This window comes from Coptis chinensis, chromosome 6, assembly GCF_015680905.1.
Source record: "Coptis chinensis isolate HL-2020 chromosome 6, ASM1568090v1, whole genome shotgun sequence".
In the NCBI taxonomy this organism is placed as follows: Eukaryota; Viridiplantae; Streptophyta; class Magnoliopsida; order Ranunculales; family Ranunculaceae; genus Coptis; species Coptis chinensis.
The window spans coordinates 379,708-406,446 of NC_141461.1; the positions used below are offsets into that span (position 1 = coordinate 379,708).

The 26,739-nt window shown below is 41.3% G+C and overlaps 4 protein-coding genes across 4 annotated transcripts; all 4 read left to right on the forward strand.

Moving 5' to 3' along the window:
• Positions 1-78: 78 nt before the first annotated feature.
• On the forward strand, positions 79-996 carry LOC147490447 (zinc finger BED domain-containing protein RICESLEEPER 2-like). Its single transcript, XM_086565314.1, has one exon. It carries the CDS (start codon positions 79-81, stop codon positions 994-996), a length of 918 nt encoding a protein of 305 aa, XP_086421440.1.
• A 1,272-nt stretch (positions 997-2,268) lies between these two features.
• On the forward strand, positions 2,269-5,224 carry LOC147490448 (uncharacterized protein C227.17c-like). The gene is made up of 4 exons (XM_086566083.1): positions 2,269-2,285; positions 2,344-2,506; positions 2,588-2,706; positions 2,785-5,224. Exons 2-4 carry the CDS (start codon positions 2,416-2,418, stop codon positions 2,896-2,898), a joined length of 324 nt encoding a protein of 107 aa, XP_086422209.1. The 5' UTR covers positions 2,269-2,285; positions 2,344-2,415; the 3' UTR covers positions 2,899-5,224.
• A 473-nt stretch (positions 5,225-5,697) lies between these two features.
• LOC147490449 (syntaxin-52-like) lies at positions 5,698-10,916 on the forward strand. Its single transcript, XM_086566082.1, has 6 exons — positions 5,698-5,794; positions 7,513-7,723; positions 8,161-8,366; positions 8,450-8,550; positions 8,655-8,699; positions 10,447-10,916. The coding sequence occupies exons 2-6, from the start codon at positions 7,518-7,520 to the stop codon at positions 10,576-10,578; spliced, it is 690 nt and encodes a 229-aa protein (XP_086422208.1). The 5' UTR covers positions 5,698-5,794; positions 7,513-7,517; the 3' UTR covers positions 10,579-10,916.
• Positions 10,917-21,533: 10,617 nt separating this feature from the next.
• On the forward strand, positions 21,534-23,215 carry LOC147490450 (protein CHUP1, chloroplastic-like). The gene is made up of 2 exons (XM_086568952.1): positions 21,534-22,544; positions 22,632-23,215. Exons 1-2 carry the CDS (start codon positions 21,687-21,689, stop codon positions 23,088-23,090), a joined length of 1,317 nt encoding a protein of 438 aa, XP_086425078.1. The 5' UTR covers positions 21,534-21,686; the 3' UTR covers positions 23,091-23,215.
• The last annotated feature ends 3,524 nt before the right edge of the window (positions 23,216-26,739 follow it).

Genomic DNA, 26,739 nt, shown 5'->3' on the forward strand with positions numbered 1-26,739 from the left:
CTTGACTAGTTTTTGGAGAACCTTTATTTTGGTGGTAAAATATTCCATGTTAGGTGTTGTGCACATATTCTGAATCTTATGGTGCAAGATGGCTTGAAAGAGATCAAACGTGCTGTGGAGAATGTTCGTGAAAGTGTGAAGTATGTCACATTGACCCCTTCACGACTTCACAAGTTTAATGAGATTGTGAAACAATTGAAGTTGACAACCACCCAATCTTTGGTTTTGGATGTATCCACTAGGTGGAACTCAACATATGACATGTTGAGGTCTGCACTTCTCTTTAAAGAAGTCTTTCCAAGGTATAAGGTTAGAGACTCTCAATATGAGTGGTTACCATCTGAGGATGAATGGGCAAGAGCTTCGGAGGTATGCAGGTTTTTGAAGATCTTTAATGATGCAACAAAAGCATTTTCTGGTCAATTCTATCCAACTTCTAATCTGTTTTTTCCTGAAATTTGGAAGATAAAACAGATCTTGTTGCAAATGTCTATGGATACTAGAGAATGGATGGCTCGTATGGTAAAAGCCATGAAAGACAAATTTGATAAATATTGGGAAGAATGCAACCTTTTGATGGCAATAGGTGCTGCCCTAGACCCCCGAAACAAATTGAAATATATCGAGTATGCTTTTAGCAAACTTTATCCCACCCAAACTGCTGAAGATAAACTTAAAGTTGTTCGTGATTCAATGATTGAGCTTTTTGAGGATTATGTATCCAAAGAAGCAGAGGGGGGTAATATTAACCAAGAGAGTGGAGGTAGAAGTAGCAGCTCAAGTGAGATAGCCGAGTCGAGGTGTGAATTTGAAATGTGGGCCACGGAAACAAATTGTGTTCAATCAAATGCTAAGTCTGAGATAGAAGTGTATTTGGAAGAAGGCATCTATATTGGCTGTGATGGTACTTTTGATGTTCTAAACTGGTGGAAAGCAAACACTTTGAAGTTTCGGATCCTTTCAAAAATGGCTCGGGACATTCTTTCGATCCGGTGACTTCGTGGCTTCCGAGAGTGCCTTTAGTCTTTTTGGTAGAGTCATTGATGATCATCGGTTCATTGAGTGTCTTGGAAACAATAGAAGCATTGGTTTGTACTTAGGAGATTGGTTTTGAATGAATTTGGGATTGGCAAATCTGTGAATGTAAGTATATATATATTTTTATATGTAAGTTCAATATTACTAAAACTTTAGTGCATTAAATACACTCATAGTGGTGCTTGCTTTGCGAGGTGGAGGCCACATAGCTTAATTTGCTCCGCCTCCACTATTGTAAAGGTGTTTCTTCTAATCCTAATCACCATTTGCATTTTGTTTTGTAAAATAAATGCTTTCTATAGTTATAATGCTTTTATTTACTTGGTTATCTAGTAATTATAATGCTTTCTATAGTTAATATTTTGTATATTAATTGTAGCTAAACAAATTATTGAACATGATCTTGATTCCTTTTTGTGCAAACTGACATTGATTCTTTTTTGTAGACAAAGCCCCCGGCCTTGATTAGTTTTTTTGTGCAGATTGGCCTTGATTCTTTTTTGTGTAGATTAGCCTGGCCTTGATCCCTTTTTGTGCAGACTGGGCTTCATTCTTTTTTGTGCAGACTAAAGCTTCAAATGTGTGATGGTGGGAAAGCTTGTCCAAGTTACCAAGTAGATTGAACTGGGATCAAAGTGGTGCCCACTTTTTGTTCTTTTTCCCCCCCTTAAAATCACAATTCCACAGACCAAATCTTGTATTTATGATCTTTAAGACATCTAAAGATGTTTTTGATTTTTTGGTATGCAATGTAAGTCAGTTCAGTTATGATTTTTTGGTATGGCAGTCAGTTCAGTTATGATTTATGAATGTAAGTCAGTAATATGTAAGTCAGTAAGTGGTTGCAAGCTTCAGACAATCACTTATAATTTATGAATGTGGGTTATTTAATTTTGTATTGCATATATTCAGATTTTCAAGCGACAAGCTCATTATAACAACGAGCGAAGCTCGCCTTCGAGCTCGTTTGGTTAAACAAGTTTTATTGAGCTCGAGCCGAGCTTTTATATATTATTTGAGCCGAGCTCAAGCCTATTTTAAAGCTCGCCACTATTTCCGAGCCGAGCCTGAGCCTCTCTTTTTATTTCCGAGCCGAGCCTGAGCACACTAAAGCTCGGCTCGATTAGCTCGAATTCCACCCTTAGTTGCTTTGACTTGCTCTTTTTCAAGTTTCAAGAGAGAAGATACAAAATATATTGTGGGCCGGGTGACCCGCGAACCCTGAATTCACATACGGGTTGGATTTGGATTCACCCACGGACCCGTGGTGGGCCCAAAGATGGATTCTTACTTCTTCTCCGCTGAGATTCCAGAAAACAAAGAAAACTTGACTCTCTCACTCTGAGAGAGAAGAAAAGAAAGAATAAATTTCTTCTTATGGATAAAAAGGAAGAAGCAGCTTCTTCTTCGGTGCCCCGACTCGAATTATCTTGCATCAAATGCTTCGACGCTCTCTGGTTCTGCTACTGTAAGCAAAAAACAGTTTATTTATATTATATATTATCTACCATAAAAACCTTACAAGTTTTTTTCTTTTCCGTATATTCAGCTCCATTTCACCAGATGCAACAGTATTACAGAGCAGGAGTTCTTGATAACTGTTCTGGGAAATGGAATGCTCTTTTTGACTGTTTAAGCCTCAAAACTAAACCACTTTCTCAACTACAGGTCAACTCTTTAACTTTATATTTTCTACTTGCTAATAATAAGTTACTAGTAATAATCATTTATTTTCATGCACCACAGGAGATTCTTCAATCTCGCCAGAAAATGAAGAAACATATTTGGTCTTTCCGGACAAAAGAAGAAGCTTCAGCTAATTGGGGAAAGTGGTTTGGGAATCAACATGACATGGAATGAGAACGCATGTTTCCTAAGTTTTGTGTTGTAATTGCCTCAATTTCACTGCCCAATAGAAAGTTTATATGTTTCAACATTGTATTAGGCCCAAAGTGATTAATAACATGCCAGATTCTTCAAGTCATACAATTTGTCGTCGTCTGTTCCCTTTACGCTATCTTCTCTCTCTTGTGTGTGTGTGTTTTGTTTAATCTTTTATAGTTATGCATTTTTATCATGAATATATGTAAAATTCATGTACACTGTCTTGTTTTCATTTATAGTTCTTCGGTGCGCAGGCTGTATGGTGCGCAAGCCTCAAGAAACCATAGATTCAGTACTTTGTGATGCAATACACCCTCACCTCTTTGTGATGAGTGGTCCAGATTCTCTACACCCTGCGCACAGAAGATTTAGCCTTCATTTATATGAGCAAGCTAGATGTAGGTGTTAAAGCCAGACCAAGGATATTATTTGATACAGGATATGCCACTATGTTTAAACATGTGTCTATGTCATCTAGGTGTACTAGTGAAGGTTCTGTTTGTGGTTTTTTGTTTTTTAAGTAAATTAGTATTAGGCAATTTCTAATGACTAGAGGTAATATCAATTTATATAATCTTATTCGTGCTAAATGTAGATTTTGAAGTCAAAACTTGGATACTATTTGATGGAGGATGCACTTTACATTTGAATGAGCATCTATACTGTCTATACGTAATGGTGCAGGTGGTCTTCTGTCTAGACGTAGACTCTTTACGTTTTTACGAAAGGCAACTGGAATTTTGAGCTTAGTGAGTTCTCTTCATAAGTTCAGATGTAAATTTGATTGTACAAGTTTTAGAATAGTTAATTTCCCGTTAGGTTGACTTGCTAACTTTTCTAGGTTCTTTGCTTGTTTTGAGTGTCATTAAGAGTTCTTGCTCCTTTGTTTCCTTCCAGATGAGTTCTATACTACTTTTATGATTAATTTTCTCCTGCTTAAACTCTTACCCTTTTAATCTCGTTATAGGAACTGATTTACTTGGATGAGTTTACGCTTTTACACGTACGAATGCTCTGACACACTAGTTGGAAACAACTATAAATAGGGTAAAACTATAAAGCAGAGAGATTGTCCTATCAAAGTGAGGTTAGATTTGTAACATAGTTTATGCACTTAGTTGGCGATTCATCAGTTTGTCTACATTAAAGACCATCATCCTTCTTTGTTATATTCTTCAGAAGGTACCCTTATCGGAAAAATAAATAATACACGGTACATGGATAGGACCTAGGTTCTAATCTAGTCCCTTAGATATATATCCTGCTGATGATGTTGCATTTGGAATTACAAACTGTAGGTCTTTATGTTGTTAAGATACAAAGTTCAAATGACATAATTCAGAGAGTTTGCAAGTTATTTACCCACTATATCTTGAGAGCCTTTTTGGTTTCTTTTCAGTATTGGTCTTACTACGTGTAGTGATAGTTAAGTACCATTTGGTAAGATACTATTCTGTTGCACATTCCACAAGGCACAAGTTGCAATAACTTGGATGTTTAATAGGCTTCATTTGGTTCTTGTTTGGTGCAATGCATCAATGCAATAAAACTTCTGTAGTATCGACAACATATTTTCAAGAAATCTGTGTTGGATGTGTATCTGTAGGTAACATATTGAAGTTTAAATTCCTCAAATGGTGCTACTTCAACCTATTTTCAAGAACTCCATATTGGTTACATTGATACATATGTTGTGGATGCGCCATATGGACATGTTGAAGGCAATATACCTCATTTTGGTATTTCGTTCCTACTCCTGTCGGCTACAATACACGTCCCCATGTCAATGTTACTTTGGAAACATATTTGCCTCCTTTTCCTCTCAAACTCATTGTTAACACTTTTTAAGTTTGTTTTTCAGCTGTGGAGGTGCGTATTATTCCTGATCTTATTCTCTAATTTATACACATCGAAAGGTGTAGTTTGCATACTTTGTTTTATTTGTATCCTAGAACTGTCACTAAAAGAGGCATATACCCGTAGGTTACATTGGCTGACCAATTAGCTTCTTATCTTGTTTATACTTAACAACTGCAGCTGTTTATCTCATTGATGCTTGTTTTATTTTTTTAGCAGTAAGTGGAGCACTGGAGCTATTCTGATGAATGATGAATATGTTCTAGTTGCAGCATGGAAATAGATTCTGACGCGGGCGGTGAAGATGCCTGCTATGTATTAGTTTTGTAGTCATTCTGATTCTGTGAACTTTTCTATATATGTAAATGGTGTCAGTATGGCTCACTAGAACCTCTGGTAAAGGTGATAACGGTACATTAGTTACTTCTTAAATTGGGTTTTGTCATTTTGGCTTGATGCATCCACTGGGTTAATGTAGGGTGTACTCAGTCTTAAAGCTGCTTGTTAATGTAGTGGACTACTCGATCTTCGGGGCAAATGTTCTGAGAAGGATCAAGCGTGATGAGCCTCAGCTATTTTTAGCATCATCTCATCCAGGGTTGTGTGCAAAATTATAGAATCGGACTTATTAGTTGCACTGTTTCACTGGACAAATTAAATTGCAAAAGTGTAGGCATGAGTTATTGTGCGATCTACTAGTAATCTCATATACTTAAACTCCTACATGCATCTCCCAAGTGCTCTAGTGATCAAACGAAGCTTTACTAGCATAACGTACACGGCGTGTTGCGTTTCATAAACCAGTAAACACGCCGGGTCTCTATCTAGGGGAGTAGTATGGGAAGAAAACGAATGAGTCCCCTCGACTTCTCCGAATCCAAAACAGGTCAGGACAAAAGTTGACCGATATTTACATTGGCGCCACCTTATGTCTCTCCGACCTTTTATATAAACAACAAACTCAAAGCTCTGTCTCTCTCTCTTGGGGTGTCTATTATTGTTTAGTTGAAAAAAGGTTAGAAACGTTGTTCAAGTCTATACTCTATTTGCATTATGATATGTATATCTTGTAGTAATTCACATACAATGGGTTGATTGAATTTTGATCACTTATTTTATGTATGTGATTTCTTAGGGGGGGTTTATTTAATTTGCATATTGAATGACTTGTAACTTGTACTGTAATATTCTAGTAATCTTTTTGTCATTACCACAATGTGTTAAATTTGTATGGTCTCATTTTGATGGATATTGATCGAGTACTTGTTGATCTGGAAAGGAGAGACGAAAGTCTCAGTTTGTTTGTGGACTGTAACACAGCTAGTTTTAAGTGGGTGCTTTGGCTAATTAGCCATCCTTAGAGATCGAGTTAGAGACTTAGAGTACTTGGAATGAGCTCACTAGGAATAGGATTGGAGCTATGTATAGGTATGTCAGTATTGCAAATAAAAATTAGACATGTAGAGATAAGGAAGCATGTATTTGTAATGAGTAAACCCGAGAACAGTGGGTTGTAAAGACAGTTCAGCTCATTGCGCTTATTGACGCCTAAGGAGATACATTAATGAAAAAGTACACGATAGGCAAGAAGTAGAGTGTTGGGCAGCACCACCATCTGTACAAGTGCACTGCACATATGATGTTTCACTAAGAATGTAGATTTGGGTAGGGAACATATGGGGATAGGGGAGTAAGAAGTGAGTGAAGGATCATTTTTCAGACAGGTTTTTTTAGGAATAAGGGTAGGGAGGCTTATAGAGGATAATTAATAATGAAATAATGCGTAATCTTCTTTGGTTCTTTCGACTGATTTCTAAGTTTTCCAATTCTGAAAGAAATCAAAGAATTGAGATGTCTTTAGGTGAAAAAGTGTTTTTTTTTTTTATAAGGGTGAAGAAGAGTATTAAAAAGTAATTTTTGCAATTGCTATTTGAGAATATCGTATATTTTTTTTCCACTTAATATTGTTACAAACGTCAAATGTTTTTTCATCCATCAACGTTCGGGTCTTTTGATTCTATCGAAGTGGTGGAAAAGCAGTAAGGAGAACAAGGTGCGTACTGTAGTGATAAGTGATAACAAGGTTAGCGCAGCATAGATCGTGTATGGTTGCTGATGTGCCTGGAACTTCTTATGTGTTGGAGAGGGAAGGGCTGTGTAACCTGTGTTTATCACATCTTAAACGTTTTACAGCTGCAACTAACTTTGAGATAGACAGTATTAACAGACACTTGCAGCTCTTCCTCTACAACTGAAGACCTGAAGGAACCATATTATCCACATTGCTTGGTGGCATAATCAACAAACACAACCAACACACCTCCTTTTGTTTTATACTTTTATCAGTGGGAAGGTTGTTGGGTCTCACTTTTACTGATGATGAAACAGAGCAGTAGGTCGTTGTGAAAGATGTTATGAGGTTGTTGTGAAGAAAATAGTAAAGTGAAAATCTTCTACTTATATTGACGTACTTATACAAGAGACCACTACTGGAATCTACTTATATGTCATATGAAAGTTCACTAGAACTCATTTACTACTTATATCTACAACTTTGCCACCACTTATCGACTATGTTTTTGTAAACCAGGACTTTCTTTGACTTGTTTCTTGAATCAATTGATGAAAATAAAATTTTGAGGTCTTTGTTGTCATGTATAGTTGATGTATGCCTAAACAGAATTTACTAGAAAAGACCTATGCTATCCATGAACTAACTTTCTTACAACACAGCTGCGATGGCATCTTCTGCTGACTCATGGATGTGGGAATTTAGTGAAGTTTCCAAACTTACTGACGACATCAATACTTTGATTTCTGAAAGATGGTCTGGACCAGATACGCAACGTCACGTATCGGCTGTTCGGAGGAAGATTACAGTATTAGGGACCAGACTCGATGGCTTGCAGTCGCTATTGTCAAAGCTTCCTTGCAAGCAGCCAAAGTAAGAGGCTTGACTCGACTTCTATATGTTGTCTGTAAGAAATTTCCAATTCGAAGTTTAGAATTAAGCATTTGCTATACTGATTTCTGTCAGCCCTCCACCCTCATTGTTCAGATACTATATCACATGTAAATCATATTGCTATGGTTTTTAACCAAAATCCAACAAATTTTTGCGCTAATGATCCTTTTTCATTCCCCTGCATTGAAAGTTGAAATGCTAGTATAAGCAGAGTTATCCTTATGGGTTTCTCGTTCTACCTGAATGTATTTACTATTTAGCCTGGACTGAAAGTGAGCTACTATACAGATTTGCATTCAGATTATATCATTATAATGGATATATGGAGACATATTCGAGGGAGTGGGGGATATTTACTTGAATCTTCTCTTTGCTTGTTAATATTTTGCGTACTGCCTTTGCATTTTAATGCAAAGACAAGAAAAGGAGATGAGTCGGCGTGAAGACATGCTCACAAATTTGAGATCAAAAGTCCATCAGATGGCCTCCACATTACACATGTCCAACTTTACAAACAGAGACACTTCGCTTGGACAAGATGTAAAGGCAGCAGATCTCATGAGCCGAACAAGAGGGCTGGACAACCATGGTCTTGTTGGTTTACAACGGCAAGTTGTGAAAGGTGTGCTTACTTACTATGGTGTTAGGATTTTTTTTAAAAAGCTCTTCTAATTTGGTCCTTGTATGTTGTTGCATTGGATGCAGAACAGGATGACGATCTTGAGAAGTTGGAGGAGACAATTCTAAGTACCAAACATATTGCTTTGGCAATCAATGAGGAAGTCGATCTACACACTAGGCTTATCGTATGGTCCCTATATTTTTTTTTCTTCGTTCACTTTCATTTCACTTACTCTGATTATGCCAAAGGTCTACTCTCATTTTCTTTAATTCCCCCATCACTGTGCAGGAAACACTGGACCAACACGTGGACTCAACAGACTCTAGGCTACAGGTTACACTCTTTTTCGATTATCCTTTTTTATTAGTGTTAGTATTTGTCTATTTGGATGGTTTTTCAGATTGCATTTGTTAATAATGAGCATCAATTTTTTCTCTTTGAGCTTGCCATGTGCAAATCTTGGTTCGAGAGTTTCATTTGCATTTGTTAATAACCAGGACTAATAACGAGCATCAAACTTTTTCTTGCATATTAGTGAGCTTACAATGTGCAAATCTTGGTTTGAGAGCTTCTTGAACAATTTTTAAAAAATTGGAAATATCTATATTTTCAGTGTTACCTATATGAGTGAGAAAAATCATGTCTTTGCTATTTCTTTAGTCAAGTAAGAAAAAAAATCCCGCCTACCATAAAACATTCCTAAGGTTTGAATAGTGGAGGTGGCATACATTCAAGAATATTAGTGGATGAGAAATCCACTACAACATTTCAAAAATGCGGAAAAAGTCAAATACGAATCTCCAGCGCTCCTTCTTTGAGGATAATAATCTGCCAAATTAAAAAATACATCGAGAAATAATTCAGCCTTAATCATTATCTTTTATAATGCACATCACTAGTTACAAGCACAGATGACCATGGTCCTTTGCAGCTCTTCGTCTTACCCAAATTCAGGAATGACTATCCAACCAATTGTTTTGTTTATGTATACATATTTATTTAGAAATAAACCTTAGTATCCTCAAAGCTCTATCCAAGTCCTATACGAGAGAGCTATCTAATAAGTTGCATGAAGTTACCAAACCTCGTTTTTGTGGTAGCTTAGTTGTAACTGTTTATTTTTGGTGGCAAGAGAAGCCTTCTGTTCAACCTTTTTTTTTGTTTTTTTTGCGGTTGGCAACCCTGTTTTAAATGAGATCAGTAACTTAGATAACACGGATGCCGGCGGGTTCGAATCCCAGACCTCTGGTTCATCAATCTTTTACCTTGCATTAGAATTGATCCTAGAATCTGAATTCTTTCTAAGACCCAAAACATTAGCTGTCCTTGATAGAACATGTGACTCCTTACTGATTTTTCCAGTACCTTCTATCATCTTTCAAAATGCAGTCAAGTTTGCATAATTTTCTCTTTAAATTGGATGCCTTGAACTTTTTCCTTCTTTTACTACTACTCTTATTTGCCATCGCCCTAGCTCAATAAATGCATATTATATATGGATTACAAAAGCTTAATCTACTACACTGCATCATCTACTGATGTCTCCACACAGTTCCACAACTCCTCTTCCCCTTTTAAGTGTCATGGATTTGAGTTCTGCTTTCTCCTTAATGAAAGTTCGCTTTGAAATACTTCTTAACAGTAACCAGAATCAGTGAGAGATTTCTATGTTATAGGAATTGATCTACAAAGTATTAAATTCACCACCTCTGCCATTGTCAATATCAATGAGAAGCTAAGGCAAAAAGAAACCTTTCATTGATCTTAAAATCCTGATCTCTGATATCCAGGAAGATATAGTTTGGTTTCCTAGCATTTGTATTATTGAAATCATCTCTTTGTTCCCCTGTTTCCTATGAATAATTTGACCTGTTAGAGTATTTGAGATATTGTTCCCTATTGCAAAGTTCTTGGTGTACTTGAAGAGATACCAGACATTGTTTGGATTATTTTGGGTCATGGGATAGCAGGGATTGGGGATTGTAGTTTTGATAACTGTTTCTGCTAGATGGTTCTCCTCTGACAAGTACAATATCAAGGCTGTGGAGTCACCTTTAATTTTGTTTTATTTTTTATTCAGCTGGTGCAAAAGAAACTGGAAATTCTGAATAAGCATATGAAGGGTGGCTGCTCCTGCATGCTATTGCTTTTAGGAGTTATTGGAATCATGATTCTGGCAGTTGTTGCCTGGTCACTGATCAAATACTTGTGATAGTATAAAGAGAAGGTACAAAACCGTTTCTTGGCTCCCTTAACTTTTTTTTTTTTTGTGTCCAGATAGTGGAAGCTCTAACTGCCTCCTAGGAGGGTCTTGGATGTTTTTCGCATTATCCATAGGGTTCAGGATAAGTAATTAAGTGTATATAGGAATATTAGAAATGATTTTAGAACGTGTTGCATTTTTACATACTCTATAAAGGATGTTAGAAATATACTGCAGCTTTGAGACTCTGAGTAAGTGTGGTTATTTATGAGAAGTTTATAAATATCTGCTGTATTCAACTCCTTTGAGCATTCTGTATCTGGATGAGTTATTTTCCTTTCTGTTCATTACATTTCTTTGGATGATTTGAGCTCCGTTGCCAATTGGTGCATGATTTTTACTTGCATCGACTTCAGCTCAGCTGGGGCTATCTGTTTGATGCCTAGACAGCAAAGAGCTGAAAACAGAGGAAATTTCAATGAATGTCACCACATATTAGGCTGAGTCCAACGACTCTCTATCCCTTTAAAAGTAGAGGTAAAGTCAACATATTTTACTCTCTATCATTAATTTTCTCTTTATATATACAAAGGATTTTACTCTCTATCTCTATTTTACTCTCTATATATAGAGAATAAAATAGAGATAGAAAATAAAATCTTTCAGATATATACATAAAAATAATGATAGAGAGAAAAAAATATGTTGACTTTAATTTCTATTTTATTGACTTTAGCTCTATTTTATTGACTTTTATTGACTTTAGCTCTATTTTATTGACTTTAGCTCTATTTTATTGATTTTAACACTATTTTTAAAAGGATAGGGAGCCATTGGACTCAGCATTACAGTAATGAAAAAACGCAAGAAAACTCATAAACTATGGACAACAGAATAGTAAGCTAAATTCAAATTCCAGCGGGAACGAGGACAGTGAACGCTTACACTATTGAGAGTTGATATACAATGTAAAGAATTTGCATTTGTTATAGGCTGAATCCGTGCATCTGAGTAAGCACATAGGGCATTTGGGCAAGCTGATTAAGTGTCATAATTTTTTGTCTTAATTTATTTATTTAACAGTGAAAAGGGTTGAGTTCTTCCTTGTTTAACATTGAAATTCGAGAAACTTAACCAATCCGACCAATCCAAATTAGACTTAGGCTGAAAATGTTAAGAACCGACTAGGGCTGGTCCGGGCTCAGGTTGAAACATTTGAAACTCGGGTTAGACTTCAACCCGACCCAACCCGCCCGAGTTCCACCCCTCAATACCATGTTGTTTTTATTGCCAAAATACGCATATAGCTAAACAGTTCTATCATTATTAGTATTTAACACGGTTTATTAAACCAGTTATTCTGAGTCTTTATTGAGAAAACAACTCTGTTTATTAAGGGTTCTTTAAGTTTTGATTATTAAATTTTCAAAACCCTCACCAAACTTTATTTCTCATAACTGAAGTTCAGTTATAAGTTATGTAAACAGTCCCTTTCTTCGTTACCCTTCTTAGATTAACTCCAACTTCATAAACATCAATGATCAATGCTACATTCTTAAAATGTCTTAGAAATGGTTGCCTACAAAAAGTCTCTGTAGGGGAGCGATACCCTCATAGGGCATCGCACTCGCGTGGAGCATAAGCGAACTGAAGATAGCGAACTCCAAGACAGACCTGAGAACAGCCTCTAGCGGGCACTCATAGATTAATCAAGGCGACCTCCAAGACCGACCTGCGAGTAGCTCGAGTAGGTGGTGCGAACGAAGACATCTCCGATCGAACACTTCATCGAATATAGAACGCTTCGGATAGAAACACATCCCACACGGGGTAATGATTGCCAATATCTTAGTGGTAATCTCAACACCGGAAATAGGGACTACCGCATCTACCCCAATCATAACAGATCCAACCCAACACTCATCCGCGATCTCCACCCTACATTTGTACAAAAGAATACCGCGTGTCGGAAGGATCTCCTCTCTCAAAACTCTATAAATACCACCCTCTTTGGAACTTCGTCGAGCTGATTCTTCTCCCCCGGAAAAAGGAAAAGCGAGAGAGATATCGTGAGGGCAGTTAAGCTCCACGGCGATCTCGGTCACATCAAAAATCCTAACCCTTCCCGTTCATCCTAGTAGTAATTAGGAGAAAACCAAAGCGGCTCCTTTACATTGGCGCCGTCGTGGCCCGACATTGGAGAACCACTTGAGATCATCTCTAATTCTCCAAAGCCCACGAAGCATGGTTAGCATAGAAGCACAAGTTGAACCTTGCTCACCGGTTAGAGATAGCGAATGAGAGCATTTCCTCGCTTTTCGGGGAGGAAAATGCTACGTTACGCCTTCGGTGGATAGTTATCGGCAACAACAAGTCGGAAGGCGGAGTGAACCACGGCATCAATGACGTTAATCAGCAGCTTAACGAGTTGTCCCAAAGGATTGGCCAGACCTCTGCGAAGAAGGACTCGACACGCAGTTGTACACAAGATGCTTAAGGCGTATCGCGCATCTCCGTTCACCGCAGAGGTCCTCGGCAAATCCTCTCCACCACGACTTCATCCGCCACGCTTTCCCTATGTATGCGGCAAGCACCTGCCCAAGTCAGTATGTGGCTCGCTATATTCAAAGTCGGCACTTTCTGACTCACGAGTTTGATTATCTCCACTGCAGATTATTTCCGGCCGGACCTCAAAGGATGGCTCTCGATTGGTTCTTTTCATCGAGTCCGATTCTATCAACACCTTCGAAAGCGGCGGCTCGACTTGTTCGCCCGGCCCGATGCGTCCGCAGCAAGGCGGAAGAAGGCGGATCTCGATTCTGTTTCAATTATCTTTCAAGGAGGCGAAACTATTCCGTGAATTCCTAGGGCGGTTCAAGGGCGCTGGCGTGCATGGAAAGTGGCTTGAAAGAATCTTTCGCCATTAATGGCTTTTTCTAATGCTTTGCGAGAGTGCGAAAGCGGTGACCTCGCTAGATTGATGAAGGAACGCCAGAGACACTGTCGAGCTCTACTTTCGTGTCGACAAGTACATCAAGCTGCGAGGAAACCTTAAAACTTCATGGTTTAGCGAGAGAGGCACGAAGTCGCCGAAGTCTCGCATCGTTCCCCACGGGGCAAAAAGCGCCAGTCGCATGCCCCGGCGGCTTCGTGCGCGATCGGATAATAACAGAGAGAGTTCAACGTCGACACGTTCTCCGGTCCACATCTTGGATAAGATAAAGCGGCGCCTCATTTTTTTCCGGCCAACCATCGGGCAGCCAGCGGTCGACTGGCAAAGCCTTTTGCGCATTTCATAAAGCAAAGTGCCATGAAACCGATGCATCTTTGGGGGCTCAAGCATTATCTCCAAGACACGGTGGAAGTTCTGGTTATATCAAACACTACATTAGCATTCGATGGCGACTGCGTCACAAAGTTCGGCTCGTCGTGTCGCGATCGATCTCCACCCACCGTCACGCCAAGGGATACGGGCTCGTCCCTCCTCGGTCGATCGAGGGGCGGCTCAGTGGCGTTCGCCCACGCGAGCGAAGGCAAAGCGTATTTCGTCCGATCGTGACAATGCTCGCGACTATTCATGTGATTACCTTTCGGACGATTCGCGTGACCTCTTCCCGAGAAAAGACGCCGGGTTGGCTCTTCAGGAAGTCTATCATTTTACTTCACGGCGACTCGCATGGCGTGGTGGTTCAGTCGCAAATGCAGCGATATCACTTTCCGCGGAGGCCGACTTAAGCAAAGTTTGCCTTCCTCATAATGGCGCATTGGTCGTTCATGTCAAAATCAGCGGCCCGACCGATCAAAGTGGCGTCTGATCGACCACTGGCGGTTCTTGTGACATCCTATTTTACCACACTATGCAAGAGATGAACCTCCCCAAGTCGGGTTCGTAGACCCAATCGCCCCCTTTACGGGTTCAATGGCTCGAGCCAGGCCCATTGGTGACATTATCTTACCGGTATCGGTGGGATCTCGCGAAGATAAAATTACGTAATACTCGGTTCTGCGTTTCTCGATGACAAAGTCGCCATCAATGCCATCCTAGGGGCGGTATTTGGATTCATCGGATGCGAGGCCGTACCATCTACTTTACATCAAGTTCTCCGCTTCCGGGGACCGAGGCATGATGGAACTTGAAGCAATCAACTTGAAGCGTACCATTGCAACCGAGGTCAATCAGCGGATGCACTCGCTTTCGTGAATTGCTTCCCCCACCATACGGGAGCCCTCCGGCTACACAATGGTACGAGACTTAGTCGCGAAGTCCAACCCGAGCGCCAAGCGAGCGGGGGGCTCTTACAAGCGAAGTTCTCTCGATGCCGATACCGCTTTTCGCCCCGAGTCCTCGATGCGCCGGTATGGACTTCAAAGATCGAACCAACGTCAGTACCTTTGTCAGTACCTTTGTCAGTTAAAGTTTCAGAGATCGTCCCAGCTCATATCAAGCCGCCACAATTGTCAGCCGCAGCCGCTCCATCAATGTGCTTGCAGCCAGGGCCCCCTCCCCAGGTCGTGGATACCCGGCGGCGTGCGAAGAAGATCGCTCCACATTCAGCGACCAGTCAGGTCGTCCCACCAGGTGCTCAGATCTCCTCCGATAGCGAGTTGTTAAGCAATGTTTCGCCATCAGCTGTAAAGCCTCCAGCGGCAGAAAAAGAAAGAGTGAATCTTGGCACCGAAGACGACCCCAAGTTTGTGTATGTAGGGGCTAACCTCGACCCCACACTCAGATCACAACTTGTAAATTTCTTATCTATGAATAAAGATGTTTTTGCTTGGTCGTATATCGATGTGCCCGGAATCGATCCTAACTTCGCATGCCACAAATTAAATGTGAACCCCAATGCCAGACCAGTTCGACAACGACCTCGTCGACTATCCCTGCGCTTTCAAAAAGCCATCAATGACGAGGTCGAAAAACTCAAGCAAGTCGGTTTCATCAGAAAGGTAGACTACCCCGAGTGGATTGCCAACATTGTCGCCGTCCCCAAAAAGAATGGCACAGTTCGCTTATGTGTCGATTTCACAAATGTCAATCAGGCCACGCCTAAAGATAGCTTTCCCTTGCCTCGCATTGACCAACTGGTCGACCAAACCTGTGGTCACGAACTCCTCTCCTTTATGGATGCGTACAGTGGGTACAACCAAATCCCACTCGCCGAAGAAGATCAAGAGAAGACGTCGTTCATCACGGAACAAGGCATCTATTGTTACAACGTCCTCCCGTTCGGTCTGAAGAACGCTGGAGCGACATACCAACGCCTAGTCACGGACATGTTTCAAGACATGTTAGGCGACACCATGGAGGTCTACATTGACGACATGGTGGTCAAAAGCAAAAAAGCTGGTGATCACCTCACCCACTTAGAACAAGCGTTCTCCAGACTACGCCGTACGGGCATGAAGTTGAACCCCGAAAAATGCCTCTTTGGGGCGTCCTCCGGCAAGTTTTTAGGGTATCAGGTGTCGCAGCGTGGGATCGAAGCCAATCCTGACCAGATCCGAGCGTTCTTGGATATGCCCGATCCACGCACAAAGAAGAATCTGAAGTTATCGGGGAATGGTCGCGGGCTCCAACCGGTTCATATCAAGGGGCCACCGGATAAGTGCGGACCGTTCCTGACTCCAAAAAAGGCGAGCCGTTCTCATGGAGCGATCAATGTCATCATGCATTCGCTACTCTCAAAGAGTATCTCACCACGCCTCCCGTCCTAGCCAAGCCAGTACATGGAGAGACACTGGGGCTTTATCTGGCCGTATCCGATTTTCGCCCATTTCAGTTCTCTTTAAAGAGGAGAACAATTCAGAGAAGCCGATCTACTTCACGAGTAAGACACTCACGCCAGCCGAAAAGAACTACTCCTTCCTGGAACGAGCCGTACTCGCTTTGTTGTATTCCGCACGGAAATTCAGACCGTACTTCCAAGCACATCCAATCAAAGTTCTCACCGACCTTCCATTGAAGAAAGTCCTTCATAAAGAAAACAAGACTACTCGAATGGCAGTTTGGGCCGAAGAACTCGGAGAACACCACATCGAGTTCGTCCCCCGCACTTCTCAGAAAGGTCAGGTCGTTGCTGATTTCCTCGCAGATTTCCCAGTCGAAGACCCCAATTGGGAGCAAGAAACTGAGCTCCCAAACACGCAATCGCGAGTCAAATCACCCTGGTCTCTCTTTGTGGATGGTTCGAGTAACCTCGGTGGAAGCGGCATCGGAGTCGTCTTAGTTTCCCCCGACGGAAATATGATGGAAAAGTCAGTTCGCATTGACTTTGCCACTTCCAACAATGAAGCGGAGTACGAAGCACTAATTAGGGGACTAAGGATGGATTGCGGCTTTCGGTGTCGAAGAGCTCAAGTCTTTAGTGACTTCATGGCGACCGGTGGATTCGCCAGGTTGCAAAAGAGTACACTACCCACGAAGGTAACCTTTCAAAGTATCTTCAGGTCGTTCATCAGTTATTGCCTTCTTTTAAGCAGGTACACATACATCATTTCTTGCGTGAGGAGAATCGCCACGCAGACAGTTTAGCTTATTTGGCTACCCAGACCCCGAGTTGCGTTCCCCGACAAGTTCTCATTGAGGGTAGTCGATCGATTCGCATACCAAGTCGACCATACCTTGATGATAAGCGACCTATTTCCTCTCTCGCCCGGTCGGTTGAGGCCAAACATGGATGCAACCCATCATTGATTATATCCAAAGACGCGACGCGCTCCACGAGGAACGTACCAAGGCCGGCAGGTCTCTTATCAAGCTTCGGCGTTATTGTTTAGTCCAAAACAAGCTATTCAGAAATCCGGCTGGTGGTCCACACCACCTACGATGCATTACCCGAGCGGGGTCAATTAATTTTTGCGAAATCCACGAAGGAGAATGTGGAAATCACGGGCCGGCCTTTCATTAGCTCACAAGGCCATCTCTCAAGGATATTTCGCCCCGGATGCGGTCGATGCTAAAGCATCGCCCTCAAATGTCTCAAATGCCAAGCGTTACCACAATATCATCCAACCTGCTTGGAACCGACAAGATAGCGAGTGGCCATTTCATGTGGGGCATGGACATTATGGGACCATTCATCCCACAGAAGAGTACTGGCTTCCGCTTTGTCCTAGCTGCCACCGACTACTTCACCAAGTGGGTCGAGGCCATTCCCCTCGCACACGTCAAAGAGTCCCATGTCCGCAACTTCATCTGGACTCATATTATCACCAGATTTGGGTTACCACATACACTGGTAATGGACAATGGGCCTCAATTCAAAGGCCGAACAGTCAAAGAGTTCCTAGCCAAGTGGAAGATCATTCATGCGTTCTCTACTCCGCAGTACGCTCAGAGTAATGGTCAAGCAGAAGCCAGTAACAAAGCTATCTTGGAAAATTTGAAGAAAAAGATTGAGAAGAATAAGAGCCAATGGCCAAATCAGTTGGAAAACATTCTATGGGCTCACCGCGACAAACGGCTTCGCTCGATGCGGCGAAGTCGCCATTCTCCTTATGTTATGGCGCGAAGCCGTAATTCTTTGGCCGACCGTCACTACAACTTCGATCGAACTTGTCGAATCGGGGCATAACGACTCGTGTTATCACGCGAGGCGTCGACTTTCTTTGAAGAAAAAGCGGGACTTAGGCGCGCCGAGGTAAGCCTCTTATCGGCAAACTCGAAGAACTCCTACAACAAGCGAGTTCATCCTAGGTCTTTTCAACTGGTGACCTAGTGCTCAAAAGACGCGCGGGGCGACTCAAGTTAGCACCCACATGGGAAGGCCCTACATCGTGGGCAGCGTCGTTGGCAATGGAGCATCCTGGATAAGAACCCAAGAGGGGAAGATGTTGCCTCGACCTTGGAATACTTATCTACTGAAAAAATTTTATCAGTAGCGCCATTCATGTTGTAAATCTTTTGTTTTCATTAATGTAAGACAAGTTTTTGTGCTGACTGATACTATCTACTCCAGTTAGTTGTATTGGTACAGCTCACAGGCTACATAGCCTCTCCAATTCTTGTTACGTCGAGGACCTATATTTCTAGGATCGACTACGAGAACGCTCTCGGCCGAAAGCGACTCTCGGGGAGCTCGGGCTACATAGCCTCTCCAATTCTTGTTACGTCGAGGACCTATATTTCTAGGATCGACTACTACGAGAGCTCTCGGAAATGAGCGGCGACTCGGGGAGCTCACAGGCTACATAGCCTCTCCAATTCTTGTTACGTCGAGGACCTATATTTCTAGGATCGACTACACGAGAACGCCTCTCTCGGCGGCGGGCGACTCTCGAGGAGCTCACGGGCTACATAGCCTCTCCAATTCTTGTTACGTCGGGGACCTATATTTCTAGGATCGACGACTACGAGAACGCTCGGTAGCGAAAGCGTGACTCGGGGAGCTCACGGGCTACATAGCCTCTCAATTCTTGTTACGTCGAGGACCTATATTTCTAGGATCGACTACGAGAACAGCTCTCCGAAAGCGCATGACAGCTCGGGGAGCTCCGCGGGCTACATAGCCTCTCCAATTCTTGTTACGTCGAGGACCTATATTTCTAGGATCGACTACGAGAACGCTTCTCCATGAGCACCACGACTCTACGAAGCTCTCGGCTACATAGCCTCTACAATTCTTGTTACGTCGAGGGCCTATATTTCTAGGGTCGACCATACGAGAACACTCTCCTCGAGCAAACGCTCTCCGGAGCTCCGGCACCGTAACCCATCCGGTTCTGTGGCCACATCAACGACCTATATTTCTAGGGTTGACTACTTAACGGACGATATTTCTAAGATCAAGATATTAGTTACACACAAAACACACGGCGAAGATGCATACACATCCAAAACAACGTTACATGACAATCGTCATCACAACTCGCCCACCGATCTCTTTGGGATTACCCAGAAATCGGATCGATGATCATTACAAAAATTCAACAAGTCTTGAACCGCCACTTCGTGGAAACCAGATCCTCCGAAACAAAAGCGAAACTGCTTTCGGGCAAGCCCTCGAAAAACGCCTCTATTGTTTGCTCGTGATAAGTATAAGAGAGGAATGTAGACTATATTCACAACTTATGACTTACTGAGACGGACGATGATCACCTTATCAATTTTCAGTAATGACATGCTTGTCTTCCGGGGCTGCGCTAGTCGAAGCAGTATGTCGAAAGTGACCTCGGCGTCATCATACTTTTTCGTCCAGGCGGCATAGGCGTACAGCTCCGATTATCGCCTTTCTTCGCCTTCCAGCGCTTCCCCGACATTTCTTCGCGATAAGCCGTCACAAACCGGTTCCTTTCCGGCTCGGTCACATCCGACACCCGATGCAGTTCTCGGCGATCCGTTACGGTACTTGGTGGACATCACCTCCGATTTCTTCTTGTCCACCCCCACTTCGCATCAACCCAACTCCCGTCGCGGGTTACCACTAGTCTCGAGCGGCCGCGACACGGCATCTTTCGACTTATCATACCCCTGCGAGAAACTGCATGAACATAGTTAGAACACGGACTCTCGGGAAGTCGTACAAAAGCGACTTAAGCTATCAAGAACTCACCAAACAAGCGGCCATATCCATCGTCCCCAGTAGTGTCCCCATGTCCTCGTCCTCAACTTCTGCTTTATCACCATCTAGCACAATCCCCTTCAGAACGCTGGTCGCTATGGGGGCCGAGTGAAAGCTACAGTCCGAGCGCTTCACCATCCGCTTCTTCCCCGTCTTTCCCAGATAGTAGAATTCGCTCCCCACGTCCTTACATGGCGGGGCCGAACTCTCACCTGTAACCGGACAGAGAGGAAAGCAAATGGAAATGGGAAAGAAAACAGCGACAGGAGCACTCACCTGGAAAACCCTAGCTGGCGTTTTTGCGGAAGAAGAAGAAAACACGAAGTAACTTTTTCGTATTCCAAATCTGATTTTGTATAAACCGCCCGTTCAGTTACCAAGGAGTAATCATTACATCCTACGCTATAGCCCCGACACCGTGTTCCAAGGCATCGCTTTCAAAGCGATCCCGCAGAAGCGTTGACGCGTTTCGCCGCCTAACCTACGATTACATCGCGTGCGTAAGATACAACTACCTTTTCCCGCCCAGTTCACGGGCCACAATATTCAAAGTGGCACTCCACCGGTCGGTTCATCCACTCTCGTTAGCTCCACGCCTCCACCACGCTCGTCCGACTCTTTCTACCGGTAGCGTTTCCCCTTACACCAACACCCACCGGAGGGAACATTGTAGGGGGGCGATACCCTCATAGGGCATCGCGACTTTCGCGTGGAGCATAAGCGAAACCGAAGATAGCGAACTCAAAGACGGACGAGAACAAAGCCTCTAGCGGGCACTCATAGATTAATCCAAGGCGACCTCCAAGACCGACCTGCGAGTAGCTCGAGTAGGTGGTGCTTAACGACGAACATCTCAAGACGAACACTTCGCCGAATATAGAACGCGGCGGATAGAAACACATCCCACTTTGGGGTAATGATTGCCAATATCTTAGTGGTAATCTCAACACCGGAAATAGGGACTACCGTGATCTACCCCCAATCATAACGGATCCAACCCAACACTCATCCGCGATCTCCACCCTACATTTGTACAAAAGAATACACGTGTCAGAAGGATCTCCTCTCTCAAAACTCTATAAATACCACCTACTGGAACTACGTCAGAGCTGATTCTTCTCTCCCCAGAAAAAGGAAAAACGAGAGAAGATACGTAGGCAGTTCGCTCACAGCGATCTCGGTCACATCAAAAATCCTAACCCTTCCCGTTCATCCTAGTAGTAATTAGGAGAAAACCAAAACGCTCCTTTACAGTCTCAATCAAGTTATATATGGACGGTTCAGATTGATCGCGAATTCTAGCACGTGCATTATGAAAATCATGTGTGGTATTTTGAAGAAGCGTTGAAAGAACCATTACGGAACAAAATATATATGCCAAGAAGTGAATGAAAAGAATAAGGTGGCGTAGGGTGGTCCATAAAGCAATACCACTTCTTGCTAAACAAAGGAAAGGCAAAACCAAAGTTAACCAAAGATTTCAATTCATCTTAGCTTTACATTCAAGTTTATCATCACTCATCAAAACAGTAAAGTTCTTCAACAATTTTTTCATACATGGAGAATTCAGGAAGGCAATCAGAGCTGATGAAGCCCATAATTCTCAAAGCTGGTATACCCTTAGCACTTTCTTTAGCTGGTTTTTGGTATTCTATGATCACATCTAGGAAAAAGTTACATGTAGGAAGAGCAACAGAAGAAGGCCATCAGGTAAGTCGAAATGATGAAACTGAAGCTCAAGATGACAATAGAGATCACAATAGCACTCAAGGCCTTAATTCGACGTCTTTAGCTTGTACAGAAGGAGGAGTACATATGGGAAATATTCAGACAAAGGATTCATATATAAGCTTGCAAATTCGATATAGACCTGAAACGGAGGAAGAGATATTAGGCCTAATGAAACAGGTAAAGGCTCTTCAACATAAGGAACAGGAACTCGAGAGAAGGTTTGTATCTTTCTGCGGGTTAAAAGAGCAGGAATTGGCTCTTACAAAACTTCAAAATCTGTTGGTTTTAAAACAAGCTCATCTTGATTTCCTGGGTATGACAATTGAGTCCAGGGAAGCTGAGAGACGAAAGTTCGAGTTGATGGTAGTTGAGTACCTAAGAGTTTTAAAGCAACTTGAATCTGCAAGATTAGATAATGGAATGCTCCAAAAGAAAGCAAAGAAGCTCTTGAGGGTGACAAGAAAGTATTCCAACGTTGTCCTTCGACAGGCTTCAATGTTGCAAGCTAGAGAAGCTGAGATTTCGACAAGTCATGAGGAGTTGCAGGGTAAGACACAAGTGATCGTAGAACTGAACGATAGAATTATGGTACTGGAAATTTTAGTAGACAAGTATCAACAGGAGAAGAAAGAATTGGCTGAGAAACTAGAGTTGGCCGAAACCTCTGCTTCATCTGTCTCAAAGGTTTGAAAATCTTTCTTATCTCTCAAGGAAGGCACCCTTATCCTTTCTTTCCTTGTACTTAATGGTTTCTTATTTCCATTTTTGCAGAAGGAATCAGAAGACACTGGTGTCTATGTTCATGACCAACTCATCACTGAATTAGAACAACTGCAAAAGGATCGCGCAGCTGAGGCTGAAGAATTAGTATATTTACGATGGATCAATGCATGCTTCAGACATGAACTAACGAGAAATCAAGAAGAAGAACATGAACATGAAGAGAGGGACGACAGTATTGTACTGGAAGATGAAGTAAAACATGGAATTCTAAGATACGATTCAGATCCTTCATCAACGATAGCAGACCAGGATGAATCTCGTGCATTAATAATGACCACTAGCCATAAGAAACCAAAGTTACTTGGCAAGCTCAGAAGATGGGTCAGAGGGAGTGAAGCCTGCAGGAGATCATGGCAACACGAACATTTATATGACAAAATTCGGTCTGTTTCACACGGGGCGGCTAAGCAGCATATAAATGCAAGGAAATCCAGTTCGAGTGCATAAGTCTGCCAAAGACGCTACACACTTTCACCAACCTATTCATAAAGAATTGATCCATGTGCTCGACCATCCCAACTACTGTACATCATACTTTTTAACGAATTAACGAGAAATGCTAATTTAACACACGTAATTCATTTGCTTAGAGCAAGTCCAATGGAGGGCTGCTCTAATGGGCTGCTAAAAGTTGCCACATAAGCCTTTTAGCAGGTCCAGCCATATTTAGCAACCCAAAATAAAAAAATCATTTCAATCATATTTTTTAGCAGTTCGGGCTACAGACGGCCATTAAAACTCTGCTGTCTGTCTGTTAAATTGCAACAGACGACGGAAACTATACCGTCTGTATAGGGCAGTTACTAAAAACGTGAATTTTTTTCTCTTCTCCATTTCTCTCTTCTCTCTCTTGTCTCTTCCCTCTCAATCTCGCGGCATCCACTCTCTCGCCTCAATTTCTGTTAGATTAATTTGACATACATTCACCAAGTATGAATTATTACAACTTTGAAATTCGATTTTATTAAGTTTATTTTGATTGATTGTAAGTTATTTTGATTATGAGGTTATTTTGATTAGTTTAATGTTGAATTGTTTGTTGAATTAGAATGTTGGAATTGTAAGGTTAACGGGATTAGTTTAATGTTTGTTGAATTAGAATGTTGGAATTAATGTTTTAGAATGTTAGTTTGAAATTGTGCGTTTTGTTTAAATTAAAGTTATAAAGAGGATATTGTTGATTGAATTGCAGGTGCCATGCAAAATAAGTAACAAGGGCAAACGATTTTTCGGTTGAAAATCAGTTAGTAGATTGACACAAAAGTCATCGTCAGCGCTAAACGTCGATGAGGATGAAAACGTCGATGAAGTCTATAATTTGCAAAACTCTCCAGTAATTGAATTTTCGGACCTAGTCGATCCACTAACACATGCTACATTGGCTAGAAACCCGGAAACTCACATCTCTCATCGTGTAAATATGGTAAGCATTTGATCATTAAATTTGATTTCTTTAACATCATAATTTGTATTTTCTTTAATTTTAATGATTAAATATTTTGAATAAATGTTTAGGGAGGGGGGGAGATGAAATTGCGGTGTTGTTGGGCATCCGTGAACAATTGGTGAAAGATAATGGTTGTCAAAGAAAATTGTTTTGAAGGCATAAGAAATGAAATTTTACAATCTCCGTTTGGGTCTTTGTTTCGATGTGGTTATCAAAACGCCGATCTTGCCCACAACTCCTTACATTATTGTTTATTTCCTAATACGTATGTATTACAACTGGCTGTGTGTGAGCATTCACTTGTACAAACACATCAAAATTGTACCTTACTCTGTATATAATTTGTAGGGCCGGGACCATGTTGCTGAGCAGTAGAGACTTTAAGTCGACCTTGAGAGTTTTCTTTTGCAGTGCCAAAGTAGATTGTCTTGTGTTATTCAATAATCTAGCTTTTGCCTCAGTTATGAATTCACATGTTTTACTTTGAAATAATGGAAGTACAATTCTTCCTTCTAGTTGTTATTTTGTAAGTTCTGATTGTCTTATAACTAAATTTCTACGTGGATGTATGTTTCCATGCTTTCTGCCCACAATAAGACTACGTGGATGTATGTATGTGACTGACAGCTGATGCATAGGGATTCTGGGGCATTATCGACCGAGTTCATGTGGTCAATCCACTAATAAGATTGGCAGGGAATAAGATTACGACCTTGATAGCATAATAGTAACCATCTTGAACTTAGGATCTTAAAAGCTAGTTATTCTCACTCTATGCTTATCTAATATATATGGAACCTAACCTATCTTAGAGGAATCTAATTTCACCAAGAACGACTTCTTTGTAGATAGACTCACAGAATCACTAAGTAGCTAGGAGTGTGAAAAAGTGTTTTCTTTATATTCCAGCAATAAAGCCAATTCACACGTACAACTATATTATCAAAAGATGGCAAGCTCATAGTCCTATTTTCAAGCGTTTTTCTTTTTTTGCTAAAAGGTAATTGTATATAGTCCTATTTTCAAGCGTTTTTCGTTTTTTGCTAAAAGGTAATTGTATTGATAGCAAAAAGAAAATTACATATACATCATGTGAGAGCCTCGAGTGGGTTTCTCCAAAAGGTAGAGTGTGACTGTGTGAGTTCTCTACTCTATGTGAAAAATCTAGTTTGATGTTCCACCATTGCATCTGTCCATTTTGTAGTGTTGCTCCTTTCTTCACACACAAGTCTGCACCAAAATTGGCTTCTCTCCATGTGCTTGTGAAGAAGATATTGGCTTTGTCTTTAACCCTGTCCCAATCAACTTTAACTTACAATGAACTAAATTGCTCAGAAAAGACTTGACTGCTACCGATGAATCTGACTTTAGCCATCCAAGTTCAATTGCCTTTTCTTACTCCTTCGATTATAGCCTTCGATTCAGCCAAATAGTTTGTAGTTATTCCCAAACCACCGATATGTGTACCGATGACTTCCTATCTTCAAGCGCTTCATCATAGCTGCTGGAGTTGTTACTGTTACTGAGAAGCACGCCAAAGAAAAGACAAATTATACATAGTTTTTCAGCTGTTGAGGAATTATATATTAGCAGACAACTCTGCCCTCCAAACAGTATTGGAGCATTTCAACTCTTACTGCTCACACTCCTAGATCTTCACCGCACCTCCTCCTCTATAGTGTGAACTGGGAGCACCCAATAACTCTTTGCACCTAGATCTTCACACCCTCCTCTAGATCTTCACACCCAATAACTCTTTGCACATAGAGAAAAAAAATATGCGCTTAAACTCCTCTCTTCTTCTCCCTTATTTTCATCTCCCCCTTTCCTTCTGGTTTCTCCACCTCTTTTAATTTTTCTTTCTTTCTGGCTTTATATCCTTTCTCCCTCTTCTTAGATCATTTTCTCTCTTCTAGTTTTTTGGATGGCTAGCTCTTCTAGTGGTTTTATCATAGATGAATCAGAAGAAGAAGAAGAAGAAGCAAATCGTCTATATAAAGAGATGGAATCTATGTAGAAAATAAATAAATTTCCAAAATAGATTTGTCTAGATATAATCACCATTTTTGATAGACGAGATTGGGATTGCTCTTTAATTGGTAAGCTATATACACCTAGGAAGTTTGTGGAAGAAGACATTCAGCAGGAACTTATCAAGATCTTAGGATATCAAATCTAAGGTAACCACCACTTTTCTTTCTAAAGGGTTGTTTAAATTTCAATTTGCTGATAAAGACGATCTAATCTTTGTGGTTGAGAATGGTCCATGTTCTGTACATGGTTTCATTATGTCTTTAAAACAATGGTTACTAGATACTCCCACTTATAATTATCGTTTCCAAGAGTTTAGGATTTGCATCTAGATTTTTGGGTTACCTCTTGAAAGATCAAACTGGGATATGATAATATTCATAAGATTGGTTTTGCTTTTGGTTTGGTGGTGGCTATTGATTCGGTTGGTGGATCTGATGATGGTCAATTTTTTGCTACAGTTCAAGTTCTGTATCCTATTAAGAGGAGGATGATTAGTGAATCTGTTATCAAAATTAGGGAACACAAGTCCATTAAGATTTATTTTAAGTATGAGAGACTTCCGATTTTTTGCTGCTGTTGTGGCCTGATTGGTCATCATTATAGAGAATGCAATGA